The following is a 24,837-nucleotide window of genomic DNA, read 5'->3' on the forward strand; positions in this document are numbered from 1 at the left end:
ATAGCAAGAACTTACAAATAGTGCTTCAAGAATTACGTTTTCATGGGGCCGTTCCAGTGGTGCAGTGATTAAGTTGACATGCTCTGCTTTGGCGGCTCAGGGTTTGCAGGTTCAGGTCCTGAGTGCAGACCTACACACTGCTCATCAGGCCATGCTGTGTTGGCATCCCACATACAAAATAGAGGAAGATTGGCACAGATGTTAGCTCAGGGCCAATCTTCCTCGCACACACACACACACACACAAAACGAATTACATTATCACAAATGAGCAAAAAAGTCTGCATTTCCCCATCAATATACTTAATTCCATACACTATAATTACACGTAGTTTTTGTGATCTGTGGCTCACCGTGATGCTTTTTCCAAGAATTGAAATATATAATCTAATTGTTTAACTATTTTATAGAGATGGTTTTATAACTTTATGTAATCTTTTATGTGACTTTATTGCTAGGACTGATGATGGCACATTAAATCATCTATAAGGCGTATACCTAAACATGCTTAAACCTTCTTTTATAATTTCTGCTTTTTTACTGCAATGTTCAACCTGAGATTTTTTTGGATAGGATAACTAAGAGGGAAAAACCTACATGCATAAAGCTGATGGTTTTGATGCAAAAAATTTCAAGAATTGACTCTTTGCAAGAGAAGAAAAAATTAAGATAAACCTTAAATATAATTCTCAAGAACCATGAAATCAGAAACCAAAAAAAAGAAATAATAAATTTGATATTTTGAGAACTGTGCAGTGCTCTAAATTTGCAAACCTCAGTGAAATGGGATGTTGATTACCAAAAAAAGAGAATCTAAATTGTGCAATAGAAAACCATAGCGGACCTGTCATTGGGGAAGAAGAGTTTTCACAAAAGAATCCCGTCAAAAGCTCCAGAATTATTTGGATTTATTCACAGGTAAAATTTTCTAAACCTTCCAGAGAAGATAATCTCCAAGCATGTCAAAAATGAAGAAATAGGTAGCTAACCTGTTCATTTAGTATTGGTGTCTTAGATCCCTATTCCTCAGAAAATTAAACACACTCTCTTCATTCAGTAGTATAAATATCAAGTCCTTGATACTGACAAGTAAAACCATCTCTTCACCTAAAGAGTAACAACTCAGAACCCAGCAGGGTTAAGCCTAAGTCTGTAGTGCTGGTAATATTGTTTTGGAAGTCTTGTCCAGTGTAATATAACAAAAAAGAAGAGAAGAGGCAAAGTTTTAGAATGTTTTGCCTGGAGTAATGTAAATCCACTTATAAAGTCGATTGATTAGAACTTAGTAATAATACCGACTAACTAGATGTCCTGCATCTGAATCACCTGGCGTGCTTAGTAAAAGCTCAGATTCCTGTCAATGCCCTGCCCCCAGGCCCCGCCAGAAGGTCAGAGGTGGTGTCTGTTAACCTGCAGATGTAAAAGCTCTTCGGGTGACTCTTGTGCATCCTAAAGTTTAAATATCACTGAAAATAAACCCATTTACAGTAGCAACAAGACAAATTTTGCTGTGAATCTAACTAGAGTTGTGTGTAGTTGATAAGAAAGAAAAAGCTACAAAACTGTTAGACATGTTTTTGAGGTCTCAATGTAAATATATTAAGACGTCTCTTTCTGGAAAGAAAGACTAAGTTTGGGTGTCAGTATTCATCAAGATAAATTGGGATTTATTATAACCTTAGCCAAATCCTAGAATGATAAAGATTTTCCTCCTAAATACCAGGTGAATGTAAATATTATAAGGTGGGAGCAGTGGGATAACTAGTCCTACCATGTATAACCACATAGATCAGTATGTTAGAAGCATCTCAAGGAGCTTTCATTTAATAGACCAGCTATCATAAAGGATTTACTCAAGGCAGGACACAAGTATGAACTCCTCACAGTCTGCTGAACTTGGCCTTCAGCAGAGTTTTATGTTCATCAACGGTTGTAATATTTTTGCCAACCTGTTGTATCCATTGTAACTTATTACTGAATTTACACAATTAAATATCATGAAACCAATAAAGTATGAGTGTAAAAAGTTTTTATTAAAAAAATCATTAAAGATCAGTTGCTTCTAAAAAGTTGACTGTCAAATTAGGGTAAAACAGTAAAGACTGGATGGGAAAGAATTGTTAAAATCTTAAGATTTCTGTATTTGGATTACAAATGTCCTTAACATCTCACTTTCACTTAAAAAAAAACAAAACTAGAGGGAAAAATAAAGGAGTAGGAGGGTGATTTATATGAAAGAATCTCAGGAAACCCCTCTCGATGGGGCCCTCCATGTAGGATTGGTGAGTGACGGAACATTTCTACATTGTTAAAATAAGTGCTTGAAGTATATACATTTTCTAAATCCCTTGCTTTAACTGTGTTAACCTACCACTACCCATCCTACTTGTCTTGGCCAAAAGTAGTTTGCTCTGATAATGAAGAAAACCTATGATTCAAATCTGAATTGAGACGCATATCGGTAAAATAGAATGTGATGCTTGCGTATGAAAATGTAGTATGTAAAGCAGTCACAGACACCTGGAACGATGGATGAAGGCTAATGTGTGGTTTGGTGGGAGTGACTAGCTTTCCCTTCAGCTTCTATAAATTATAGTGCTGCCCTTTTCTTAGCTATCCCTTTGGATAAGTTACTTGATATCTCTGAATTTCACTTTTCTCATTAGTAAAACAAAAGGCCATAACTCCACAGAATTTTTCTGGGAATGAAAAGACCCACGTCATCATAGTACCTGGTGTAATACTTAGCAGTCACTGGGCACTTGGTCCCTTCCATTTTTTATGGTGGTGGATAATCAATGAGAAATTTTGGTAGAAAACTATATCCACACTTCTTACCAAAATGAGTACAAGTCAGAAGAGAGGTAAAGCAGATAGGATGAATTGTAAAGATGTGACAGCCCTGTAAACTTTAAAGGAATAAGAGAATCAGAGGTGAGGCCTGCTTTGACCATATAAAGTTAAATTTTTATGGTAAGATTTAAATAAAGGGGACGTAGACTAGTAAAAATATTTTTGCTAATCTTACAGACAGTAGTCTTTAGACAGCTTATAAGCATTAGATCTTTAACAAGTAAATTGATTAAGGGTATAGATAATTCACTCCAAAGATGATAGTAAAGTACAGAGGAAAAGGAGCTCACCTTCTGTATCAAGAACACCACTTTTCCTTGATAGTAACTTTCATCTGATTTGGCGCAGTTGGAACCAGACTGTTATTGACCTATTGCTAGTGGCAGGGAAACTGGCATGATCTCTTTGAAAGGGAGTTCCGTGGTAAGGTTTTACGTTTTTTTTTTTAAGTTGAAGACTCTTCCTGTTGGGGTCTTAAAGATTGTAGAGGGGTTGCTCACAGGCACATTAGAGAAAACTGCTGGGGTAGCTTTTGGGAAAAGGAGGCTCATGGCACCTCTGACAGTTGGGGTTGCATTTGCAGTAGGCCTAGTCATTCTCATAACAGAAAAGCTTTCTAACGCTCTGTCTCATTAAATCAACTGCCATAGTTGTGCAGTATGTTTACAATGTATAAACCACCCCTGTTTTCATTGACTTTTTTATCCTTTGTTGCTTTACCTGTTTGATTCTTCAAGTCTGAAGATTTTTGGTTAAGTGATGCCAGAACCAAACCTGGATAGTGCTGATACTGATACTGAAGCCACAGAAATTACTCATCTTAGGGGCCGGCCCGGTGGCTGAGTGGTTAAGTTTGCGTGCTCCGCTTTGGCGGCCGCAGGTTTTCCTGGTTCGGATCCTGGGCGCGGACATGGCTCTGCTCATCAGGCTATGCTGAGGCGGCAGCCCATATACCACAACCAGAAGGACCTGCAACTATAATATACAACTAGGTACTGGGGGAATTTGGGGAGAAAAAGAAAAGAAATTACTCGGCTTCAAGACCCTTGCTTTACTACCTCTTAATAGTACTTCACAACGATGAAGCTATGGGGCTTATCCCACAGAAACAAAACTTAGATTGGCCATCAAAATGGTTGCCTAGCTTCAGACAGTCCTCACACTCCTCCTCTGAATTCCCTATGGCGCTCACTTTCTAGCCTCTGCAGACTTCTCAGGGCTCAGCCTCTCAGGCAGGCTCTGATTCCTGCTGGTGAGTCTTTCCCTTCTCTGTCTTACTCCTTCTGACCCAGCCCGGGCAGCTCCTCTTACTTCTCACTGCTGCCACTGAACCGCCTCGACAGGGATCTCTGCCGTCTGCTGCTCAGACGCCCTCTTTCAGAGCCATTCCTGTCAACTAAAGGTGATCAAGCATGGCTTTCCCTTAATAATTTGAAACAAAATATTTTTTTAAATGTTTAAACAAACAGTTAAGGGTATTTCTTGCCAGTCATAAAGATTGACAAAGGAGACACCTGGTGTCTATGAGTTGTTCTGGTTTTGTTTTTTTAATAGAATAAACTGGCTTGGTACCTTGTGGAGTTGAATAGTCATCTTTACTGACTGTCCTAAGGATACCTTTGGCCCTTTGTAGGTAAAGCCATCACCTGTGTGCCTTAAAGGCCACTTTTCTACTGGCGGCAGCAGTGGCAGAAGCTGAGAACACCCTAATCTATCTCTTCCTTTCTTTTCCTCACTTCTGACCATAGGAAAAGCGTCTACAGCGCACAAAGGCAGAGTTGCAACCTAGGTGGATGTCTGACCACCTGTTCATCAAATCCATCAAGCGAGAGGTGAGTGTGTGTGAGAGTAGAGAGGAATTTTAAGTGTTCAAAAAGGATTGTTCCATTTTATTTTGTGTACTCCTTTTAGTCCTAATTCTTTATTTACATCATTTTTTAAAATCTCAGACCTTTATAGGGCATTCTTATACATAAAATGCATTTCTAGAAAGAGAAGGAATGATAAAAATAAGACATGAGTTCAAACTCTTGGATATTACAATCTCCTGGAATGATAAGCACATCATATTTAATTTCATATAGATCAGAATGATAAGTATCATAGTAAATATACATGTAATAGAAGTTCATGAATGCAAAGAGGTAAGGAATTGGAGCTGGCCAAAGAAAGGAGAGTTGGGACAGGCAGAGCTATATTTCACCTGAACCCGATAGGCTTGCTAAGATTTTGATGGTAGACAGAGAGGGTGGAGGAGTAATATGCAGGAGTAATGAAAACAAAAGCCCAGAGTATGGTGCATGCAGTCAGGCGCCACATAATGCTGTTTCAATTAAGGATGGACCACATGTACGACGGTGGTCCCATAAGATTAGTACCATATAGCCTAGGTGTGTAGTAGGCTCTACCCTGTAGCTTTGTGTAAGTACACTCTATGATGTTCACACAACAATTAAATTGCCTGACAACACATTTCTCAGAACATATGTTTGTCGTTAAGCGACACGTGACTATAATATGGTCAAAGAGCAGCGTGTATTTGGATGTGGCTAGCATATAGATATACTATAATGTAAAGTGGAAGAAAAGGCTGAAACAGATTTTGGAGTCCCCTGACTATCGTGCTTATATCTTCCATAGGCAGGCAGAAGTAAGGGAGGTTATATCATTCGATCTTTGTTTTAGGAAGATACGTCTCTGGTCACACCATGATAATTGATTTTGTAGGGAAAAACTGGAAGGTAAGAAAGCAGTTAGTGAGCAGTCCTTCCAGCAGGCACTGGCAGTTAGAATCCCTCCTATTGGAAATGCGGGGTCTGGAATAGAGGAGGAGATGACCTTTGAGCGGTAAAAACATTTCATTAGAGAATGGTAGCTATGAAAGTTCAAGTTGCAAGAAGTTGACTAGTTAATAAAAAGATGGATTCTTATTGATTATCATGTTATGTCCTTTTGAGAAGTATGATGATGAGAGAAAACAAATCATGAAAGGGTAAAGAGGCAAGATTGTGGAGAGCTTGTGGCAGGTTCCTTTTTTTTCCTAATTTGGAGGTATAGCATGGACATGAAAGATATCCAAGTGAGGAGTGTGGATGTTGCTGACTCGTAAGGTGAAGGGCCTACAAGGCAGGCTCGCCATGGAGTAGAGTTGCTCACGTTTCTCCTATGTAAAGACAAACTTTTGAGGTGGCAAGGAAAATATCAGGAGTTCACATTGGATGTCCCTCTGTTCTCTGAAGACAGACAGGGCATCAGGTGGTAGTTGAGATGCAATGTTCGGTGAAAAGAGGATATTTGGGGCAACAACTAGGTATTAAAAGGATTTACCAAGCAGCATCCAAGAGCCAACTGTTTGGTGTTTTCATTTTGTGACAGTTCAGAGTAGTTAAAAGACTTTATCTAGCATCACACTTATAGGAAGGGACAAAATTGATACTTATATTTACTGAGATTTAAAATTTGGCAAGATGGGAGTGGAATGAGGCCTAAGGACCCTAGATCACAGGTAAGGCTATATTTGATGATGGAATCAAATAGGAGAGTAAAGTGAAGGAAGAGGCCATGAATAAGAGAGAGGCAGGCAAAATGGGGGTGTTGGGTGGCCTCTTCTCACGCTGAGGGCTGCAGAAGCTGCCTGCACTCCCACACCTCCACCTCGCACACCTCCCCCTCTCACTCTTGTCTTTTACCTGAGAAGATTTTTCTCTGTTGATTGCTAATCTAACTCTCATGTCCAGACTCAGTGCTGGCCAGTTCTCATGCTCTCTCCACGTTTTAACCACTTCACTTGTTGCAGCTTTACATTTCACCGAACATTAAACAGTGGAGTGGTCACAGCAAGGGTTACCTTGGGTTGACTCTAGACCATGTCTTTGGCTGGCCTTACAGTGTGGAACCTTCTTCCTGCCCCGCAGTGATGTTTTCATGGCTTAAATTGAAGTGACAATGTGATAGTACATTACAGAGATGATGGCATTAACTAAGTGTGTTCTACCCTGAAAAGGGAGAAACTATAGATTTGTATTTACTTCAGTATATTTGGACAACTCTTTTTTTCAGTTCATATACCTGTTCTGCCAGGGGATAAATTGCCCAACATGTAATAACTCTGGATTGGCAGCTCCAGAAGGACCGCCCTCGCTCTCCCCAGCGCAGCAGCTGGTTCTGAATGGCCCTCATGGCTCATGGCCAGCCACAGCTCTCAGATGGTTTTCTGGTTCCTCTTGCTTTCTCGGGTCCTCTCCACCATCTCTGTCACTTCGGAACCAGCACCTCTTTGGAAGCTCTCCTTCCTGCTCTGACCGCTCTGGGCTGAGTGCCCTCGTTTACATTTCAGATTGCACAGTTGTCTCAATACAGACCAAAAGTTCTTCATTGCTGCAAGCAAAAGCTTAGCTTCAAACGCTAAAAGGTTCTTCTTTTAGTTCTTCTTGGGAGTGATTTTTTTCCTTTTTTCCTTTCTTTTTTTCCCCTTCTCTTTAGTTTTAGTTACAGGTAACCATGGAATTATAGAGACTCTGAGTATCTGTAATGGTACCAAATATACTGCAGAAAACCTTAGTGTGGGCGGAGTTTTGTGCTTTTTTGTTTAAACAGCAGAAAATCTTCAGGCCTTTAAAGCCTTACAGGCAGGGTTTCTGACGGATAGTGATAACCCAGGAGTCCAATCTTCTTGCCTCCAAAAGTCTTTTAATTGTGACTCCTGGAGAACATAGCAGTGGAGAGAGATTGTCTCTCTGAACCCCGGGATTGGGGCTGCAGGGGTTATTTTTACCAGGGGATCTGGACATTGCTGTTGCTCGGGAGCTCATTGTGGTGGTACAATCTCAAGTGTGCTGCTAAAGCTGGCAAGGCTGCCAGGGAGTCTGATGACCTGCCCTTGGGGGAGGGGAGCACGGAAGGGGAGGCCTGGGCCCTGCTTCAACCGGAGATTTTATTTGTAGTCCTGTAGAGTATTTCAAAGTGCTTCTCATTAAAATCCCTACTTGATTCTAGCGGGCCTCTTTCTCGCCTATATAGCCTTTAAACACCAACGCACACCCCATTTGCAACTGACTCCATTTAAAGAAAGAAAAAATTGCAGTGTAAGATACTGTTTTTTATCTCTTCAGTTTTTTGTACAGTTTTTGTTCATTTGGTTGTACTTGTTTTTTAAATTATTAGTGTTCAAACTGTTTAAGTTTAAAACACTACTGGAAGTATCTTTGGCTGGTGAGTCCTGGGCTTTAGTGGTGAGTGTTTTCATTAGTACTTGCTTTACCCAGGGGTGGTGAGCTGCTGAAAATTAGCACGGAAATTTTAAGACAGACCCTTGGTGCACAACATAGATTTTTTTCAGATGTGTATGATACAATTTATATAAAATAATAATTGTTAAATTCATATCAGATGGGAACTGCTGAAATTATAACACATGATGATGAAAGAGAAAAGGGCATGAGAAGGTTTCTATTGAAGAAGTGATGAAGCAGTACTGCTGGGTAGGAGGTCTGGGGAAAGTGATCAGAGAACAGGTGGAGTGAGACGTGGAGGTTGAGTTTGGGGTGGAAACACAGGAAAGAGGCCACGGTGGGCACTGGTAGTCAGGCCAGTGCCAGTGCAGGGGCTTGACCTCCTTTCTTGCCCCTCAGCTTCAGTGGACATTCTGGGAGCTTTAAGTTTATTTTTTAAGATGCTATAAATTCGAGTGACTCAATTGTTACATCTTAACTGCTTAGCACAAATGTTAATGTATTTTAAAAACAGCTAGACACATATCATATGATCCCATTTATGTGAAATACACAGAGTAAGTGAATCCGTAGAGACAGAAAGCATTTTGGTGGATGCCAGGGGCTGGGAGAGTCGGGGAGCGACTGGTTAATGGGGCTGGTTTCAGGGTGCTGTAAATCTTTGCAACTTGGTATAGGTGGTGGTTGCACAACGTTGTGAATATGCTAATTGCCACTGAAATGTTCACTTTAAAATCGTTAATTTTATGTGAATTTCACTTCAGTTAAAAAAACTTATTTGAGGTAATCTTTACATATCTTTTAAAATGATGTAGAGCCTCTGACTTAGCAGTAATCATTTACATTTATGATTTTCCCAAGTTTTAAAATTCCTGCTTCGTTGTTATCAAAATATCTTCAACTGTCATCAGTTTTTAATACATCACCTTAAAATTTAAAAATTCTAAGCTTTTGGTACTTGAACATTTTAATTTTAGACTGTTAACAGGGATCACATAGTGGAGGGAGTAAAAAGTTAATAAAATTAGATCATTTTAGAACATGTAATACAAGTTGATTTTCCCCAGATCACTTGGGAAGTGATTGTTCTGGGTCCAAAAGAATGTCCATGCTCTTGAAGAAAATGGGAGATGACACGTAGAAAAATCCCCGCAGTTCAGGAATCATCACTATTTACATTTTTACATGTTTGCTGCAGGCCATTTATGCATTTATTACAAATCTGGGATCATATTGAATATTATTTTGTGACCTGTGTTTTTTATTGAACATTGTGAGCATTTTCATGTTACATTAGATATTCCTCAGAAACAGAATTTTTAGTGATTGCATAGTGATGATTATATAATTTCACCTATTATTAAACATTTAGGATATTAGCAGTTTTTCACCATTTTAAATAATGTTGACTTAAACCTACTTATACAAATATTTTGCTTATCTCATTTTTAAGATAAAATTACAGAAATGTTGGGGCCGGCTCCGTGGCCAAGTGGTTAAGTTCGCGCACTCTGCTGTGGCAGCCCAGGGTTCGGATCCTGGGCGCAGACATGGCACCGCTTGTCAGGCCATGTTGAGGCGGTGTCCCACATCCCACAACTGGAAGGACCTGCAACTAAGATAGACAACTGTGTACGGGGGGGGGGGGGGGGTTTGGGGGAGATAAAGCAGAAAAAGAAAAAAAAAAAAGATTGGCAACAGTTGTTAGCCTAGGTGCCAATCCTTACAGAAAAAAAAAAAAATTACAGAAATGTAATTACTCTGTTTAGGGTTCCTGATACATATATCCAGATTGTCCTCCCGAAGACCTCTTCCCCGACAGGTTGATAACGTTCATTTTACCACATCTCTGCAATCACTTTTATCATCTTTAACAGTTTTGTAAATGAAAAGCTTATTTTACTTTCCTTTGATCATTGACATGGTTTGTCCATCTTCTGTGTATTCAAGTTCCATTTGATGGGGAGGGGTGCTACTGTTAATTGATTTGTAAGACATCTTTACATGTGAAGAATAATAAGTTATTGTCATATTTGTTGCAAAAAAGAATTATATAGATATTCTTAAGATTTATGTAATTATTTTTTCCCTTTTTCCCCCTTTCATTGACTTAATGCGTAAAACTCAGATGACTCTTTGGCGACTTAACATTTCTATTCATAAGTCAACGGCTTGCATTTCATTAGTCCTTATTCAAATGCTGGTCCTGTTTCATATCCCATAGTACTGGTTGAAGGAAGAATATTTCACATGTTTTCACCTGCCAACCTTTGTCAGGGAGGGACAGAATACACACACATTATCATTATTTTATATATATGTAAATAACTTATGGTTTTTATACATGCCTCTTTTTTCTCTCCTTTTTCATTGTGTCTGATGTGTAGAAAGCACTATAGTTTTCTTTGAAATACGGTCATACCTCGCTTAAGAAGAGGGATACCTTCTGAGAAATGTGTTAGCCTATTTCGTTACTGTGTGAACATCATAGAGTGTGCTTACACAAACCTAGATGGTGTAACCTACTCACACCTAGGCGTATGGTCCTAATCTGTGGGACCACTGTTGTGTATGTGGTCTGTCATTCACCAAAACGTGGCTATGCAGTGCCGTGATGGTGATTCCTTTCTCAAAGCTTAGTTTTCCTGTCTTCTCCCTTTCCCCCACCCTATCAATTGATATCTTAGGGGTATCTCCTTGGAGTCACTGTACATCTGAACGGAGCAAAGGCAAATTGGTTCATTAACTGTAGTTTCACCCTGACTTCTCAGCTGAGTGAAAATGTTGCCGGCCCCATGGCCAAGTGGTTAAGTTCGAGCACTCCACTTCGGCGGCCCAGGGTTTCGTCGGTTCAGATCCTGGGCACACAGACATGGCACCGTTCATCAGGCCATGCTGAGGCAGTGTCCCACATGCCGCAGCTAGAAGGACCTGCAACTAAAAATACACGACTATGTACCAGGGGGCTTTGGGGAGAAAAAGGAAAAATAAAATCTTTAAAAAAAAAAAAAAAATGTTGCCAAAAAGTTGGGATAAGTGTGGCCCTGCGGGGTGGGTACTTCTGGAATGCAGGGAAGGTGCTTAAATGGCATTCAAGAGGCCATAGCTAGAGATGCAGTCCTGAGAACAGTCCTGCTTAGTGCCAGGACCATCCCCGTTTCAGGAACATCATCTCGCATGTCTAAACTGCCTGCTCTTAGATGAAGATTTTAGGAAGCTTTCTCTAATTTTGTTTGGGCAGCTGCGGCTCCTTATGAGTACAGTGTTATGTGTGCAATATTGTTAATTTTTTTGTTTTATTTTTCTCTCTCCTCTCTTATTCACTCCACATTTTTACCTTGTAGGTGGCAAACTCTTTTAAAGTCAGGCTCATAGACTTTTAATGATAAAAATGACTTTGAGGGGCTGGCCCCGTGGCTGAGTGGTTAAGTTCATGCGCTCCGCTGCAGGCAGCCCAGTGTTTCGTTGGTTCGAATCCTGGGCGCGGACATGGCACTGCTCAAACCACGCTGAGGCAGCGTCCCACATGCCACAACTAGAACGACCCACAACGAAGAATATACAACTATGTACTGGGGGGCTTTGGGGAGAAAAAGGAAAAAAAAAAATTTTTTTTTAAATGACTTTGAGATCTGCTGTCAGGGAAGATCGTTTCCAAATTCTGAGTCAAATGAGAGTCTAGACTGGTTTTAAGAATCATAAAGAAAATAACATGAAATTGTGATCAGAGTAGTTTGTGTTTAATGATGACTTATATAAATGGCAATCTGCATTCATCTTTTTTCTCCCCACATGAAGACTACTTATGCAGTTTCCCTGATATAAAACTTTTGAAAATTTATCTGGCGTGGAAGATTCGTAGGTGGTCTTCCTATTGAAAAGATCTGTTAAGAAAAGCTTCACATTCCTGATTAAGTTTCACCTAAAATGGGATGGTTAATTTTACCTTTTCTGTGAGGTAATGTGAATTCTCCCTGTGCTGACACCTGATTCATTTTTCTGTATCTCTGCAGCTTACGCTCTCTACTGCAGGCAACAGTTACTACCTCATCAATAACAATTTCAAAAAATTGAAAATTGTAGCTTTCACATCAGCACAAAAGTCAAGGGAAGAAATTATAAATAATCTATCTCAGTCCTAGCTTCAGTGTTCTGGGCTACAGAATGGCTCAGAAATTAGTTATGTTGGAAAAATGTGCAGAGTAAACTTTCATAAATTAATGGCAGTAGTGGTTCTGTTTTCCTGTCTTTACTTTTCCTTTCAGTAAATTTCTTAGTCACATTCCCAGTGACCACCTGATGATATAAATATGGTCACCTTCATTTCTTCTCTGTATTTTAAAGGAAAGTGGTGGCCCTTCCTACCAAACCCCCAGTTTTAGTTAAAAAAAAAAAACTATGAAAGTTAAGGGTTTCAAAGTTATGTACATTATTGAAGGTGTGAATCTATGTTCTCTCTAGTGACTATCTGTGATCCTTCTAGTTTACTTAGATGAAGATACTTTTTAAGATTTCACTTTTACCAAATATTAAGTCTGTAAGAATTGTGTCTCTGAACTGCCTCAGTGTGTCTTCTCTGGTTCATCATATTCTTCATAAGATTATCTTCCAAAGACTACAAATTATGTAAATCATTGGGCCCAAAAGTTTTACCCTGTTTTAAATCTCCATTCTTTTAATGTTTCTATATATATAATGTTTATATATGTTTATATACATCCACACATTTTTTCTTTAGATGATAACATCAATTTGTAGTTATGATATAAATTCTGTAGCTATCTAGTATTATTTATTGAATAACTCGAGTTCAATAAAAATTTAATCTTAACTCAAGGCAAAGAACTAATGTTACCTTATTGTGTATTGACCCTGTGCACTTCCTGGCTCCTCACAGGAGACCCCTGTGCTCACCAGAATAGAAAAACAGAAGCGCAGAGAGGAGGAAGAAGAACGGCAGATTCTTCTAGCAGTGCAGAAGAAGGAGCAGGAGCAGATGCTAAAGGAGGAGAGGAAACGAGAGTTGGAGGAAAAAGTCAAGGCAGTGGAAGGTATGTGGGTTTTCTGTGCAGTCTGGAGAGCTACATGTGATGTGAGAATAGCCCTCCTGGAGCCAGAGCCACACCAAACTAGGTTCTAGCATTTGTCTAAGCTATTTCTCTCTAAATCTCTCGTCAGTTGTATTCTGTCTTATTTATGCATCTGGATCCAGTCTTCTTGCCGTTGCATTCCTGCTAAGGTACTTGTGCTTGTCATTCTTGGGATTCCTTTCAGGCTCGGCTCTTGCTTGTTTGCTCTCATCTCTGCCATGTCCCTTGTGTGGAATAGCAAAAAAAAAAAATTAAGGTATTGATGACAACTAATTTCACAGAAATAATTTTGAACACAAATGAAATGTGCTTAAGAAAAAGTCTTAGAGATTTTTTTCAAGTATGGCACTATACAAATCTAGGTATTACCCATTAGTATTATGAGGGCACATAGTTTTCTCGGGCTTAGGTCTGGGTCTTAGTCTTGGTGTACTATTTTTCTTTCATTTGTGGTTAAAGCAGAGGATACCAACCATCTCCAGGTGTGTTAGCAGCCATATTTACAAGCTGTACCCGATAAACCTTGTGAAAACCAATCATTTGGCTTGGTTGAATACAGACTAATATTTCTTTTCTTTTAAATCAATGTATTGAACTTTTTGAATTTTTGAATACAACAGCATAACATGGATTCAACTTTTTTAATGCAGTGTTTCAATGAAAAATTATAACAAATTTTGGCTATTTAAAGGATTCTGGCCTTTTATATGCATTTTTACTCCCATTCCTAAGTAGTGCCTTATGTTTCTTAATAGGCTAACCTGATTCCTACCTCAATCATTTCTTCCTTCTAAAACCCTTAGTGTTTTAATCGACATATTTATCCTGTGCCACATTATGTATTATATTCTACTTGTAAGATTTTGCATACGTTTTATTTCCACTGCTAGATAGAAATTCCTCTAGAAGGTAACTATGCCTTGCATTTCTTTATAATTTTCAGCAGCATTCTTCTTGGGTGCACTATTGTCATTTAACCTTAATCTATACAGACAGGTTCAAAACTTATTTTTGTGGTTTAGTTTCTATACCTGTAAAATCAGTCATGCTTATGTTATACATTTTTGTTTAAATCAGCAAGTATTTCTTGAGCCACCTGTTCTGTGCTAAGCACTCTTCTAGGAATTTGGTAGTAAAACTCCTTTCCTGGAGCTTACATTCTAATGGTGGGAAGACAGAGAATAAACAAATATTGTAGAATCATAGATAGTGGTAAGAGATCTCAAGAAAAATAAAAGTGGTTTAGAAAGAAGGAGCATCGTGTTATAAATGGCATTTAAGTTAAGATTGTTAAGAAGCCCTTCTCGGGGGCCAGCCCGGGGTGCAGCGGTTAAGTTCGCATGTTCCGCTTCTCAGCAGCCTGGGGTTCGCCAGTTCGGATCCCGGGTGCGGACATGGCACCACTTGGCAAAAGCCATGCTGTGGTAGGCGTCCCACATATACAGTAGAGGAAGATGTTCATGGATGTTAGCTCAGGGCCAGTCTTCCTCAGCAATAAAGAGAGAGATTGGCAGTAGTTAGCTCAGGGCTAATCCTCCTCAAAAAAGAAAAAAGAAGGCCTTCTCGGAAGATGTGGCACTTAATAATTAAATGAGTGAGGGTGCCGTATGAATATCTGATGGAGAAGAGCCCTGCAGTCTGGGGTAACAGCAAGTGCAAAGGCACTGAGGTGGGACTGTGTGGCAGGAGGCCTGTGTGGCTGGGTCAGAGTGAGCAGAGCAAGGAGAACGTTGGCAGGAAATGGTTCATAGAGGTAACGAGTCAGGTCATGTAGGGCCATGCAGACCTTGTTAGAAGGAATAAGTGAAAGAAGGACAGTCTCTAGCACACAGCAAGCTCACAGTGATAGTTATCATGGAGGAAATGTGGAGAGAATTTTTACAGGCTATAAAATAGTTACAACAAGAAACTTTTCCTGACTTCTTGGCAGCTAAGTAAAAAAAAAAAAAGGAAATAATAGATTATTTACTGATAGGAGAATTTTAAGGTTTGTAACAGTTAACTCAGAGAAACAAGTTTTTTGTGACATTAAATTGTAAGAGGATTTTATTGTGTGGGTCCTTTTTACCATAACAGTATTGATCTGTGTTGAGGGTGCATCAGAACATTTTTCATATTGATGTTTAAGATCTATCTATAGATGAAGCAAACGACTTAATGATTAGTTTTACTCGATTGTGTGCTTCTGTTCATACGCATCGTCCCACCGGTACTAGCAGTCAGTCACTAGGATGAGGGTCCCCTGAAATGGCTGGTAAAACTAATGTAATGTGACACATGAGCACATATTTCCAAGGAGAGGCTTGTAGCTTTCATTTGTTTAAAGAAATTTGAAAGAAGGGAAGTGGATTAAGAAAAAGTAGAAACCAAAAGATAGAAACAACCCAAATGTCCATCACTGGATGAATGGATGCACAAAATGTGGTATAATTGGATTTCCACAGTGTAGTTGTTATCACCTTTGCCTCACAAAATGTGTCATGTACTTACAGTGGATTATTATATAGCCTTAAAAAGCAATGAATTGCTGATACGTGCTGCAGCAGGGAAGAACCTTGAAGACATGACACAAAGGGAAATAAGTAGGGGAGAGGGGATTGAATATTTACGATTTAGCAGATAGAGGTTCTGTTTGGGTTGATGAAAAAGTTATGGAAATGGATAATGGTAGTAGTTGTACAACATTGTGAATGTACTTAGTGCTACTGACTTTTACACTTAAAATGGTTTAAAAAGGTACATTTAATATATTTTTTACTAAAATTTTTAAAAAGGAAAAGCCCAAATAAATGTGCTACTATTTATTGGTGTTGTCTTTGTGTAAAAAGGTTGTTACAAGAGACTGGACAATGGCGTAAATCTCCATTCTAAGTCGAGCAAGTCAGTTTGGAAATGGACATTATTGAGACTTTCTCTCAGTAGGGTTAGTAGGTAACCTAAAAATTCTTCCTGCCATGGAAATTATATTTGTAATATATTATCTATATGTTATAATATTTTATCTAATATTGTATAAATACCCTTTAAAGAGCATATCTGAAATCTTAATCAAAGAAGAGTTATCAGGAGCTCTTTTTAGGGGACTAAAAGCAGCATCCAGAAAGTGAGCAAACTCTTAGGTTGAATTGTGGCTGCCAGGAGTGGTCAGTCTAGGTCAGTCTAGGACCTCTACCTTGAGAATGATAACCATAAACAAATCCCTGCAAAAGATGAGTAGAAAACTAGACTTTCAGAGCACACAAGGAAGCACCACTGTGAGCAGTAGGTGATACATGCAACAGACAAAGAAGAAATATATTTAGCATTATCAGATATAAAAAGGAAGGAATTGTAAACATAGGGGAAAAAATAACCTTGATGAAAATACAGGCAAATTCAAAGGAAACAAATAGAACTGCTAAAAATGTAAAGTATGGTTATTGAAATAATAATTTAATAACTGGGTTAACAGGTTAAGTACACATGAGAAAAGAATCAGCGACCTGGAAGATATATCTGGGAAATTATTACAGAATGCAGCACTGAGATAAAGAAGATAGACATGACGAAGGAAGTTACCTTTGGTTAATCATTCAGTGTCTGGTTATGAAAACAAAAACTACATATGGGTCCTTGGTTAAACAGAAGTTAGAGAAGTAAAAAAAAGGTTAAAGGAGTTCTGAAGTAGCACCCCTAAAGCAAGGGAAACAAAGGGAAGAGGTTGGGGTTATCAGAACCTGGAAGTTGAGGGGCTGTGCAAAGTTGGACCTCTGACACCTGAAGATGGTGCCTCTCTAGGCAGGCAGCAACCTGCTTCTGGGACTACCAAAAGAACTGGGTTATCAGAACCAGCTGCCTCTCCACAGATGAAGGACCAATGCTGGGGTAGTGTTGAATGGCAACAGCAAGCAAACAAGAAGAAAGAAGTCCCTTCTCCCGTCATCTTGCCTCTCATTCTCCCTCTAGTACTCCCTTTTGACAGAATGTAAAGCCAGCAGAGAATGGAGAAATGATGGATTTGGAGCTCATAGAAATAGCTTAATAACTGACTCAGGTGGTGTATAGCATGAAAGATGCAGTATGTGTCTACTATAAGTTCTAGAATGAAACAACCAAGAGAATAGGCTAGAGAAAATATTCAGATGTAACGGTTGAGATTTTTTTTCATTTGATGAAAAACACGAATCCTGTGATTTAGAAAGCAAGAAGAGGACCAACCCAGTGGCCGAGTGGTTAAGTTCACGCGCCTGCTTCGGTGGCCCAGGGTTTCACTGGTTCGGATCCTGGGCACAGACATGGCACCACTCATCAGGCCATGCTGAGGCGCTGTCCCACATAGCATAACCAGAAGGACCTATAACTATGTTCTGGGGGGGCTTTGGGGAGAAGAAGGAAAAAAAGACAGTTGGCAACAGATGTTAGCTCAGGTGCCAGTCTTTTTAAAAAAAAAAAAAATGGAACTTTCTTAACTAGTATCTAAAAAAAATCTGAACTGAACATTCTGTTTAATGGGAAACATAACAATTATTTCCTTTTAAAGTCAGGAAGAAAACAAAGATTTTCTCTATCATTGATTCTATTCCATATTGTATTGTTTTGTAGGGATTTCTTCTCAACAAAGGAAAGAAATGTATGTATATATACATATGTATATATATTGTTTAGGAAATGTATGATTTCAAACTCCCAGGAAATAGTCAAGAAACTATTATAAGAATACAGCCAGGTAGCTAGATTCATTATTATTATTATACAACTATCAATATGAATAATTTTTTTTTTTTTTTAAAGATTGGCACCTAGGCTAACAACTGTTGCCATTCTTTTGTTTGTTTGTTTGTTTTTCTGCTTTATCTCCCCCAACCCCCCCCCCCCCCCGCCCCGTACATAGTTGTATATCTTAGTTGCATGTCCTTCTAGTTGTGGGATGTGGGACGCCGCCTCAACATGGCCTGACGAGCAGTGCCATGTCTGCGCCCAGGATCCGAACCCTGAGCGGCCGCAGCGGAGCGCGCGAACTTAACCACTCGGCCACAGAGCCGGCCCCACAATATGAATAATTTTTTTAAAGATAGCATGACCCAATAGCAATGAGCATGCCTAACACTCAGATGGTGGTCTCTAAATATAATTTCCCTCCAGAAGGAATGAAGACTCGGAAAATGACTGATTTCAGTACTAGGGCAGTAAAAATGTAAGATGAGCCTAGACTCTTTTATAATAGAAAGCAAAGAAGCATCAAAGACTCCTGGAACTCTGTCAAAAAGTACAGGAGCCAACCTGAAGGGGCTCTCGCTGGCCAAAATGGGACATTCCAAGCACTGAAGAAATAAAACAAAAAACTTAATAGATTACAAAACATCCAATGAGTTATAAATTCATGAGTTCATAATGATATTTTTTTAAAAATCAGTGATCACTGTAGGAGTTTAATGGGACAGCTTGTTATTCTGAAAACTGGTAAAATAGAGGAAAGGATCAAGTGTTTTTGTTTCCTTCTCTTTACAGACTGTATTTCAGAATATGCAAATAACTTATGAGGAAAAGAATTTGGTCAATAAATGTAGCAGGAATAATAGAATTTGAATAACAAATAATGGAAGACTGGATGTAGGCAAAGCTGCTCTCAACTAAGGTTTCAGGAGACTGTTGAGACCTAATGCCCTAAAGTAGAGATCCACCAACTTTCTGTAAAGGGCCAGAAGGTAAATAATTGAGGCTTGGAGGCCGTATGGGGCTCTGTTCCCATAAAACCTTGCTTAGGTATTTATTATTACACAAGCAGTCAGCTAGTCGCCCTACATGCATAGTTTGCTCTTTGCAAACCCTGGACCCAAAGCATCCACTGCACGTAATGAATTAACTTCTCTTCTGTGTGTCTTTAGAGGTACTGAATACATACCTTGGAACTATTGAGAAAACAGTCACAAAAATAATTTTCCCTGCGCCTTAATTCTGTCTTGGAACTCTGGTTAAACTTTGGGTGAAAGACCGATGAGGAACTTTATAATGGAAGGGTCAGGTTAACACTGATGAAATTTAACATAATGAAGAGAGAAAACCAGATCTATTTCTCCTGATATGAGTGATAGGGAAATACACAGCATCACTTATGACATAGTATTGCCCCCAAGTCAAACCTGTTCGTCTGTTCAAAGCCCCTAGATGTAACTGCCAGTTTACAGGAGGTCCAAGGAGTTGGGGGGCACATTAACACCACAGTGAAGATGCCGTCAGCCAAATTCAGAATGTGGGAAGTTCTACAAAGACAAAATTACCAAGTTTCTCCACCAAATAAATTGGAGAGGATACTGTTAGAAATTCAACTAGATTTAAGAGACATATCAACCACATGCAATGTGTGGACCTTTTTTGAGTTGATTTGAACAAACCAACTTTAAAGAAAAGTATTGAACAAGTGGGAAAGTTTGACCCTGGCTCAGTATTTGCTGTTAAATAAATGGTTTTGTGTTCCTAAGATTCATACAGAAGAGCAAAGGACCAAGGATAGCCAAGATAATTTCCAAAAATGGTATGGTAGGGACATTCATTCTATCAGATGGCAAAATAAAAGCTACAGTGAATGAGAGAGAATGGTGTTGGCACGGAGATAGGTGATGAGACCATGAAATGGAATACCCAGAAACAGACCTTGGTAGGCATGTGGGTTCTTTAGTAAGTGATACAGTACCTTCGCCTCCTGATGGGGAAAACAATTACATCTCTGCTTTTCATATAAGGATAAGTTCTGGATAGACCAAAGGCCAAAACCCTTTTGGAGAAAATATAGGTGAATATCTTCAAGATATAAAGAATTTATTAAGTATGAAAAATTCAAACTATAAGGGGAGAGAGATTGATATATTTGATTAGATTAATTGCTGAAAAGTTAAATATGGCGAAAACACTATAAACAAAGTGAAAAGACAAACTACAGACTAGAAGGTGATTTTAACACATAGTCAACAAAGACTTGTGATCCAGATTATTTAAAGCAATTCTTCAAATCAGCAAGAAATTCAGCAACCCAGAGGGGGAAAAACGCAAGGACCGTAAAAAGGAAGTTCACGGGAGAGGATGTTCAATGGCCAGTAAGCATAGAAGATATGTTCGTTCTCACTTTAATTAGAAAAACGAGAATGAGAACATCAGAATTCCCTGTGATAGTCATCAGTTTGGCAAAATGCTAAAATTTTATCAAGTGAGTGTGAGGTAGTTCAAATCACTATTGAAAGGATAGATGGAACCCTTTGGAAAGCATTGACAGTGCCTGATAAAGTTATGGGAGATATATATGCCTATGTCTGGCAATTCCACTGCTGGGTTTGTATCACAGAGAGCTCTCACACATGCATAAGAAGACATGTCAAAGTAATGGTCATTATAATACTGTTTACAAAATGTGGAAAATTGCAGTCAACTAGAAAATGGATTATTAAGCTGTGAAGTACTGTATTCAAGTTAATAAGGTAAAAATGTTAGCTTTGACGGTTTGGTAGGTACGTGGGTATTCATTAATTTAGTTATACTTTTCTTTAAGCTTAAAATTGTTCTCTTAAAATAGTTTTAAATGTTTTCAATGGTAAAGTGCCTTTGTAATTAAAGCAGATGTTGGTCACTCTATGTTTACAAGTGGAGATAATGTAGGAGCAAAAGCACAGGTCAGTGGAAGTCGGCAGGGGTGCGCTATTGGCAGGGTCACGCCACACTCACAGCAGTGGACTGACGTGGAGTAGATCCTTTGGAGAAGAAAACAGAGGATCTTTCCTGGCTTCTCCTTTCCATTTTTGTTTCTTGCTGTCTGACAGTGTTCTTCGTCTCCCTGCCTCTTTTATTTTCTGACCTTCCTGTTCCCTGCTGGCAATGAGTGCCCCATGGAGCTGGTAGTGGAATGCCAAGTATGTTTCTCAGGGCCATGGCTATGAGCCAGAGAAAAGTCATCCGTGTCTGTCAACTCCTTGCCAGTTCAGCTGGCATCTTTCCTTTGTTCCCAGCCAAACTTAGTTCTACCATGGCTTGGTAGGGGCCATTGACCATGGCGGGGGTGGGTTGCAGAGCAAAGACAATTGGTGTGTGTGAATGCCTTTGTAAATGTGAAACCTTGAGAGCTTGGATGTGCATATAAAATCCTGTATGTATGTTTGGATTGAGAGTCTGATCCTAAAAAACGGATGTTGCTTTTTTTGAGAGAAAGCTAGGAAAGCCTTAGGTAGTCAAAGAAGGATAATCCTCGTTCAATCTTCTATTTTTCCTTTTTCTTCTAATTCTGTTTTTCTTCTACCTTTCTCTTTCCCCACTCCCCATCCCACTGCCCACCCATATCTCCCTCATCCCCCGACTTAAACTCAATATGATGACTAAGGAAATGGGTCCCATTCGTTTATATTTTTCTTAAAAGCATTCCACTATGGAATCATCCTAATTACCAAAAAGAGGATGGAAAGAAAGCAAAAATAGTTTCCTAATACTACTTTGGTGATCTTTGTTTCTTCCTCCTCTCTAATGGCCTAGAAAGCAGTTGACTCATGGTGCTGCGATGCTTTGTGTTCACTGTAGATCGAGCTAAGAGGAGAAAGCTCAGGGAAGAAAGGGCATGGTTGCTGGCACAAGGAAAGGAGCTCCCCCCAGAACTTTCTCATCTGGATCCTAGCTCCCCCATGAGGGAAGAAAAGAAGACTAAAGACCTGTGAGTGTTTAATGATACTGGCAGTAACAGCCGGTCACATTTGCCAGGCTCTTTCTCGTTTAATCCTCAAAACAGCCCTGTGTGGAGGCAGCGCTCAGTGTCCACACGCTCCTCAGTCTAATGAGTGCTTTTTTGGATTATTATTTGTTACATTAAAAAAATTAAGTAGAGTAAAGTAAACCTGGAAAGAATTGTGCTATTAAATAACTGATATTATAGAATCATAAATTAACTTCCAGATCATCTAGGCGAACCTCATCATTTTATAGATGAGGAAAATGATATTCCCTTTTTTACCAAGGTTTGCTAACTCTTATCTTTATAATTATTTCCTGGAGTGTTATCAGTGTTCCAGACTTATCTTTAGAAAAATTTATTGGGACTATTCCAAATCTTGTTGCAATCAGCGTGTGTCTGTGATTGGATTAAGGAACTAAGAGAAGGTGGTCAAAGTTACTATTGATTTCTTATTTTATGATTTACAGCTTTGAGTTGGATGATGATTTCACTGCCATGTATAAAGGTCAGTTTCCCATTCTCAACTATTGTATTTCTGGTAGAAGTATTCCCTAGTGTGCATGTGAACTAAGCTCTCTCCTGTGGCTCTCAGTTCTAGATGTGGTAAAGGCTCACAAGGATTCCTGGCCCTTTTTGGAGCCTGTGGATGAATCATATGCCCCAAACTACTACCAGATTATTAAGGTAGAGGCTGCCTTTGCAATTATACCTCCTATGGTATATTTGTCTTAATTTTGCATTGTTGTTGTTTGTTTTGTTTTGTTTAAGTTCATCTGTTGTTCCTTGAAAATCAGGGTCGTTGGGTATACACCAGGCTTTTCAGCATCTCGTAACAGCATGATTCCTTTGCCTCATGGGGACTATGAGATGTTTTTTTCTCAATCATGTTATAACTTAAGGTGTCCTATTTTAGGTCCCCATGGATATCTCAAGCATGGAAAAGAAACTGAATGGAGGTGTATACTGTACCAAGGAGGAATTTGTAAATGACATGAAAACTATGTTCAGGAATTGTCGGAAATACAATGGAGAAAGTAGTGGTGAGTGGGGAAGGAGTTTGCTCTGGGTACACATTTGCTGGACCATTGTAAGCAAGCATACAACGCCTTCTCTCTTAGAAATACACATTCTAGTGACTCACCCCTTTCTTTGCAACTATAAAGAGAATGTGTATTAAGCCATCAGATTGGCCATTCCAGCCACCTACAAAATGTGTGCCAGGCCCACTCTCCTGTGCCACATGACGAGAGCGTATCTGGTGGCTACCTTGGCTCAGCTTGTTTCTTATTATCTTAGAGACCAGTCTGGGTCTAGTTTGTGCTGTGCCTTCTTGACACAGACAGTTAACCACTGATGAGACTGAACCTAGATAGAGCTGATTCTAGATCGTGTTGACAAGTCTGCAGAGTAGATCTCTAATAACAAGGTGTATATGGCTCCGAGTATAGAAACGTGGGCTCATTTGTGCATTAGCTCAAACTGCCTCCGTTTAAACACTTGGGCAGATTCAGTGATCATATTTAATATTTCTGCAATTTAGCCTTACAGAATTAAATTTTCACAGGTTTGAGGTAATAGTCCTAGACTCCCAGCAATGCAGCCTGGAGCCTCTGAGGATTGAAACCGTGTCTTCAACTTGCACCTGTAGCTCTACAACGTAATATGCACTCGAGCTGAATTAAACTCAGCGTTTACCCGAGTAGCACCTATTCTTGTTTATTAGGAGAATAGTCCTTGTGGCCTGAAAAAGCTGTACCTGAAAGTCGATCCTTGTGTCTTCCTATAGAGTATACCAAGATGTCTGATAATCTGGAGAGGTGTTTCCATCGGGCTATGATGAAGCATTTTCCCGGTGAAGATGGAGACACAGATGAAGAGTTTTGGATCAGAGAGGATGAAAAGCGGGAGAAGAGACGGAATCGGGCGGGGCGAAGTGGCGGAAGCCATGTTTGGACCCGCTCCAGGGACCCCGAGGGGCCCAGCCGGAAACAGCAGCCCATTGAGAATGGAGGGCAGCCGTTGCCACCCGCGCGCCGAGCCTCCCCTTCTGCAGATGATCCGAACAGCAGTTCCTCCCAACTCCCTCGGGGCGGGGGCGCCTCACATGGCCGAGGCTTTTCTCGTCCCCTCTGTTACAGTGGGATGCCCAGCCAGACACCCCTTTTAAACCAGATGGTAAGGAACAGCTAAGCTGTTGGGGTTTCTCCTAGTTGGTGAATTCAAAGGGGAAGTAAAGCCTTTCTGATTGGCTCCTCTTCCAAAACAATTTTTCTTTGTAGAGATGATTTCTTCTCCCTTCATCTGTCCTTCCTTTATTCTTTCTTTATTTTAAATCCCCCTTTCTCTTGATCATTTGAACCACACGTTCTCAACATGGGCGGAAATTGGGATTAGAAAAACCTGCCTTTTTTCATGTGTATAAAACACAGAGCACATACAGTATGTAAAATATACAGCATATCTGTGGTATTAAATTTCATTGGGGCTGGCCCCGTTGTGTAGTGGTTAAGTTTACGTGCTCCAGTTCAGCAAACCCGGGGGTTTACAGGTTCAGATCCTGGACACACACCTAATACCGCTTGTCAAGCCATGCTGTGATGGCACCTCACATAAAGCAGAGGAAGAATAGCAGAGGTGTTAGCTCAGGGTCAATCTTCCTCTCCAAAAAAAAGAAAGAAAGAAAAATTTCATGGTGGGGGGCAATTAGGGGAAAAGTTGGCTAAAAAGTCTCCTGTAGGGAGGAGGCAATAATGAAAGAGATTAAGAAACACCAGTTTGTCTCTCCTGGAGAGGGAAATTGCTTTGGGCTCAGGAGCTGGTCCTGAGCTAGGTGAGCCGTGTGCTGGGCCATCTTCCTCTCCTGGCCCTCTCTCCTGCGTTGTTAGTGGTCTATGTTATTTTAGCAGGACATTCATCTTCACGAAAGTCCTTATTTTCTACTGAATGTCTGTGCTTTCTCTTTTTTTTTCTCCTCTTGCCTT

General features: G+C 39.7%; 1 protein-coding gene across 5 annotated transcripts in view; it reads left to right on the forward strand.

Moving 5' to 3' along the window:
• LOC124245978 (cat eye syndrome critical region protein 2) overlaps nucleotides 1–24,837 on the forward strand; it is a 160,867-nt gene that overhangs the window by 124,068 nt on the left and 11,962 nt on the right. For all 5 annotated transcript variants that reach the window (XM_046673831.1, XM_046673847.1, XM_046673839.1 and 2 more), the window contains exons 8-14: nucleotides 4,601–4,684; nucleotides 12,981–13,134; nucleotides 21,709–21,838; nucleotides 22,324–22,361; nucleotides 22,449–22,540; nucleotides 22,770–22,896; nucleotides 23,643–24,031. In XM_046673831.1, coding sequence (XP_046529787.1) covers nucleotides 4,601–4,684; nucleotides 12,981–13,134; nucleotides 21,709–21,838; nucleotides 22,324–22,361; nucleotides 22,449–22,540; nucleotides 22,770–22,896; nucleotides 23,643–24,031 — 1,014 coding nt within the window. The remainder of the gene's footprint in view (nucleotides 1–4,600; nucleotides 4,685–12,980; nucleotides 13,135–21,708; nucleotides 21,839–22,323; nucleotides 22,362–22,448; nucleotides 22,541–22,769; nucleotides 22,897–23,642; nucleotides 24,032–24,837) is intronic.

The sequence above is a fragment of the Equus quagga genome, chromosome 1 (assembly GCF_021613505.1).
Source record: "Equus quagga isolate Etosha38 chromosome 1, UCLA_HA_Equagga_1.0, whole genome shotgun sequence".
Classification (NCBI taxonomy): Eukaryota; Metazoa; Chordata; class Mammalia; order Perissodactyla; family Equidae; genus Equus; species Equus quagga.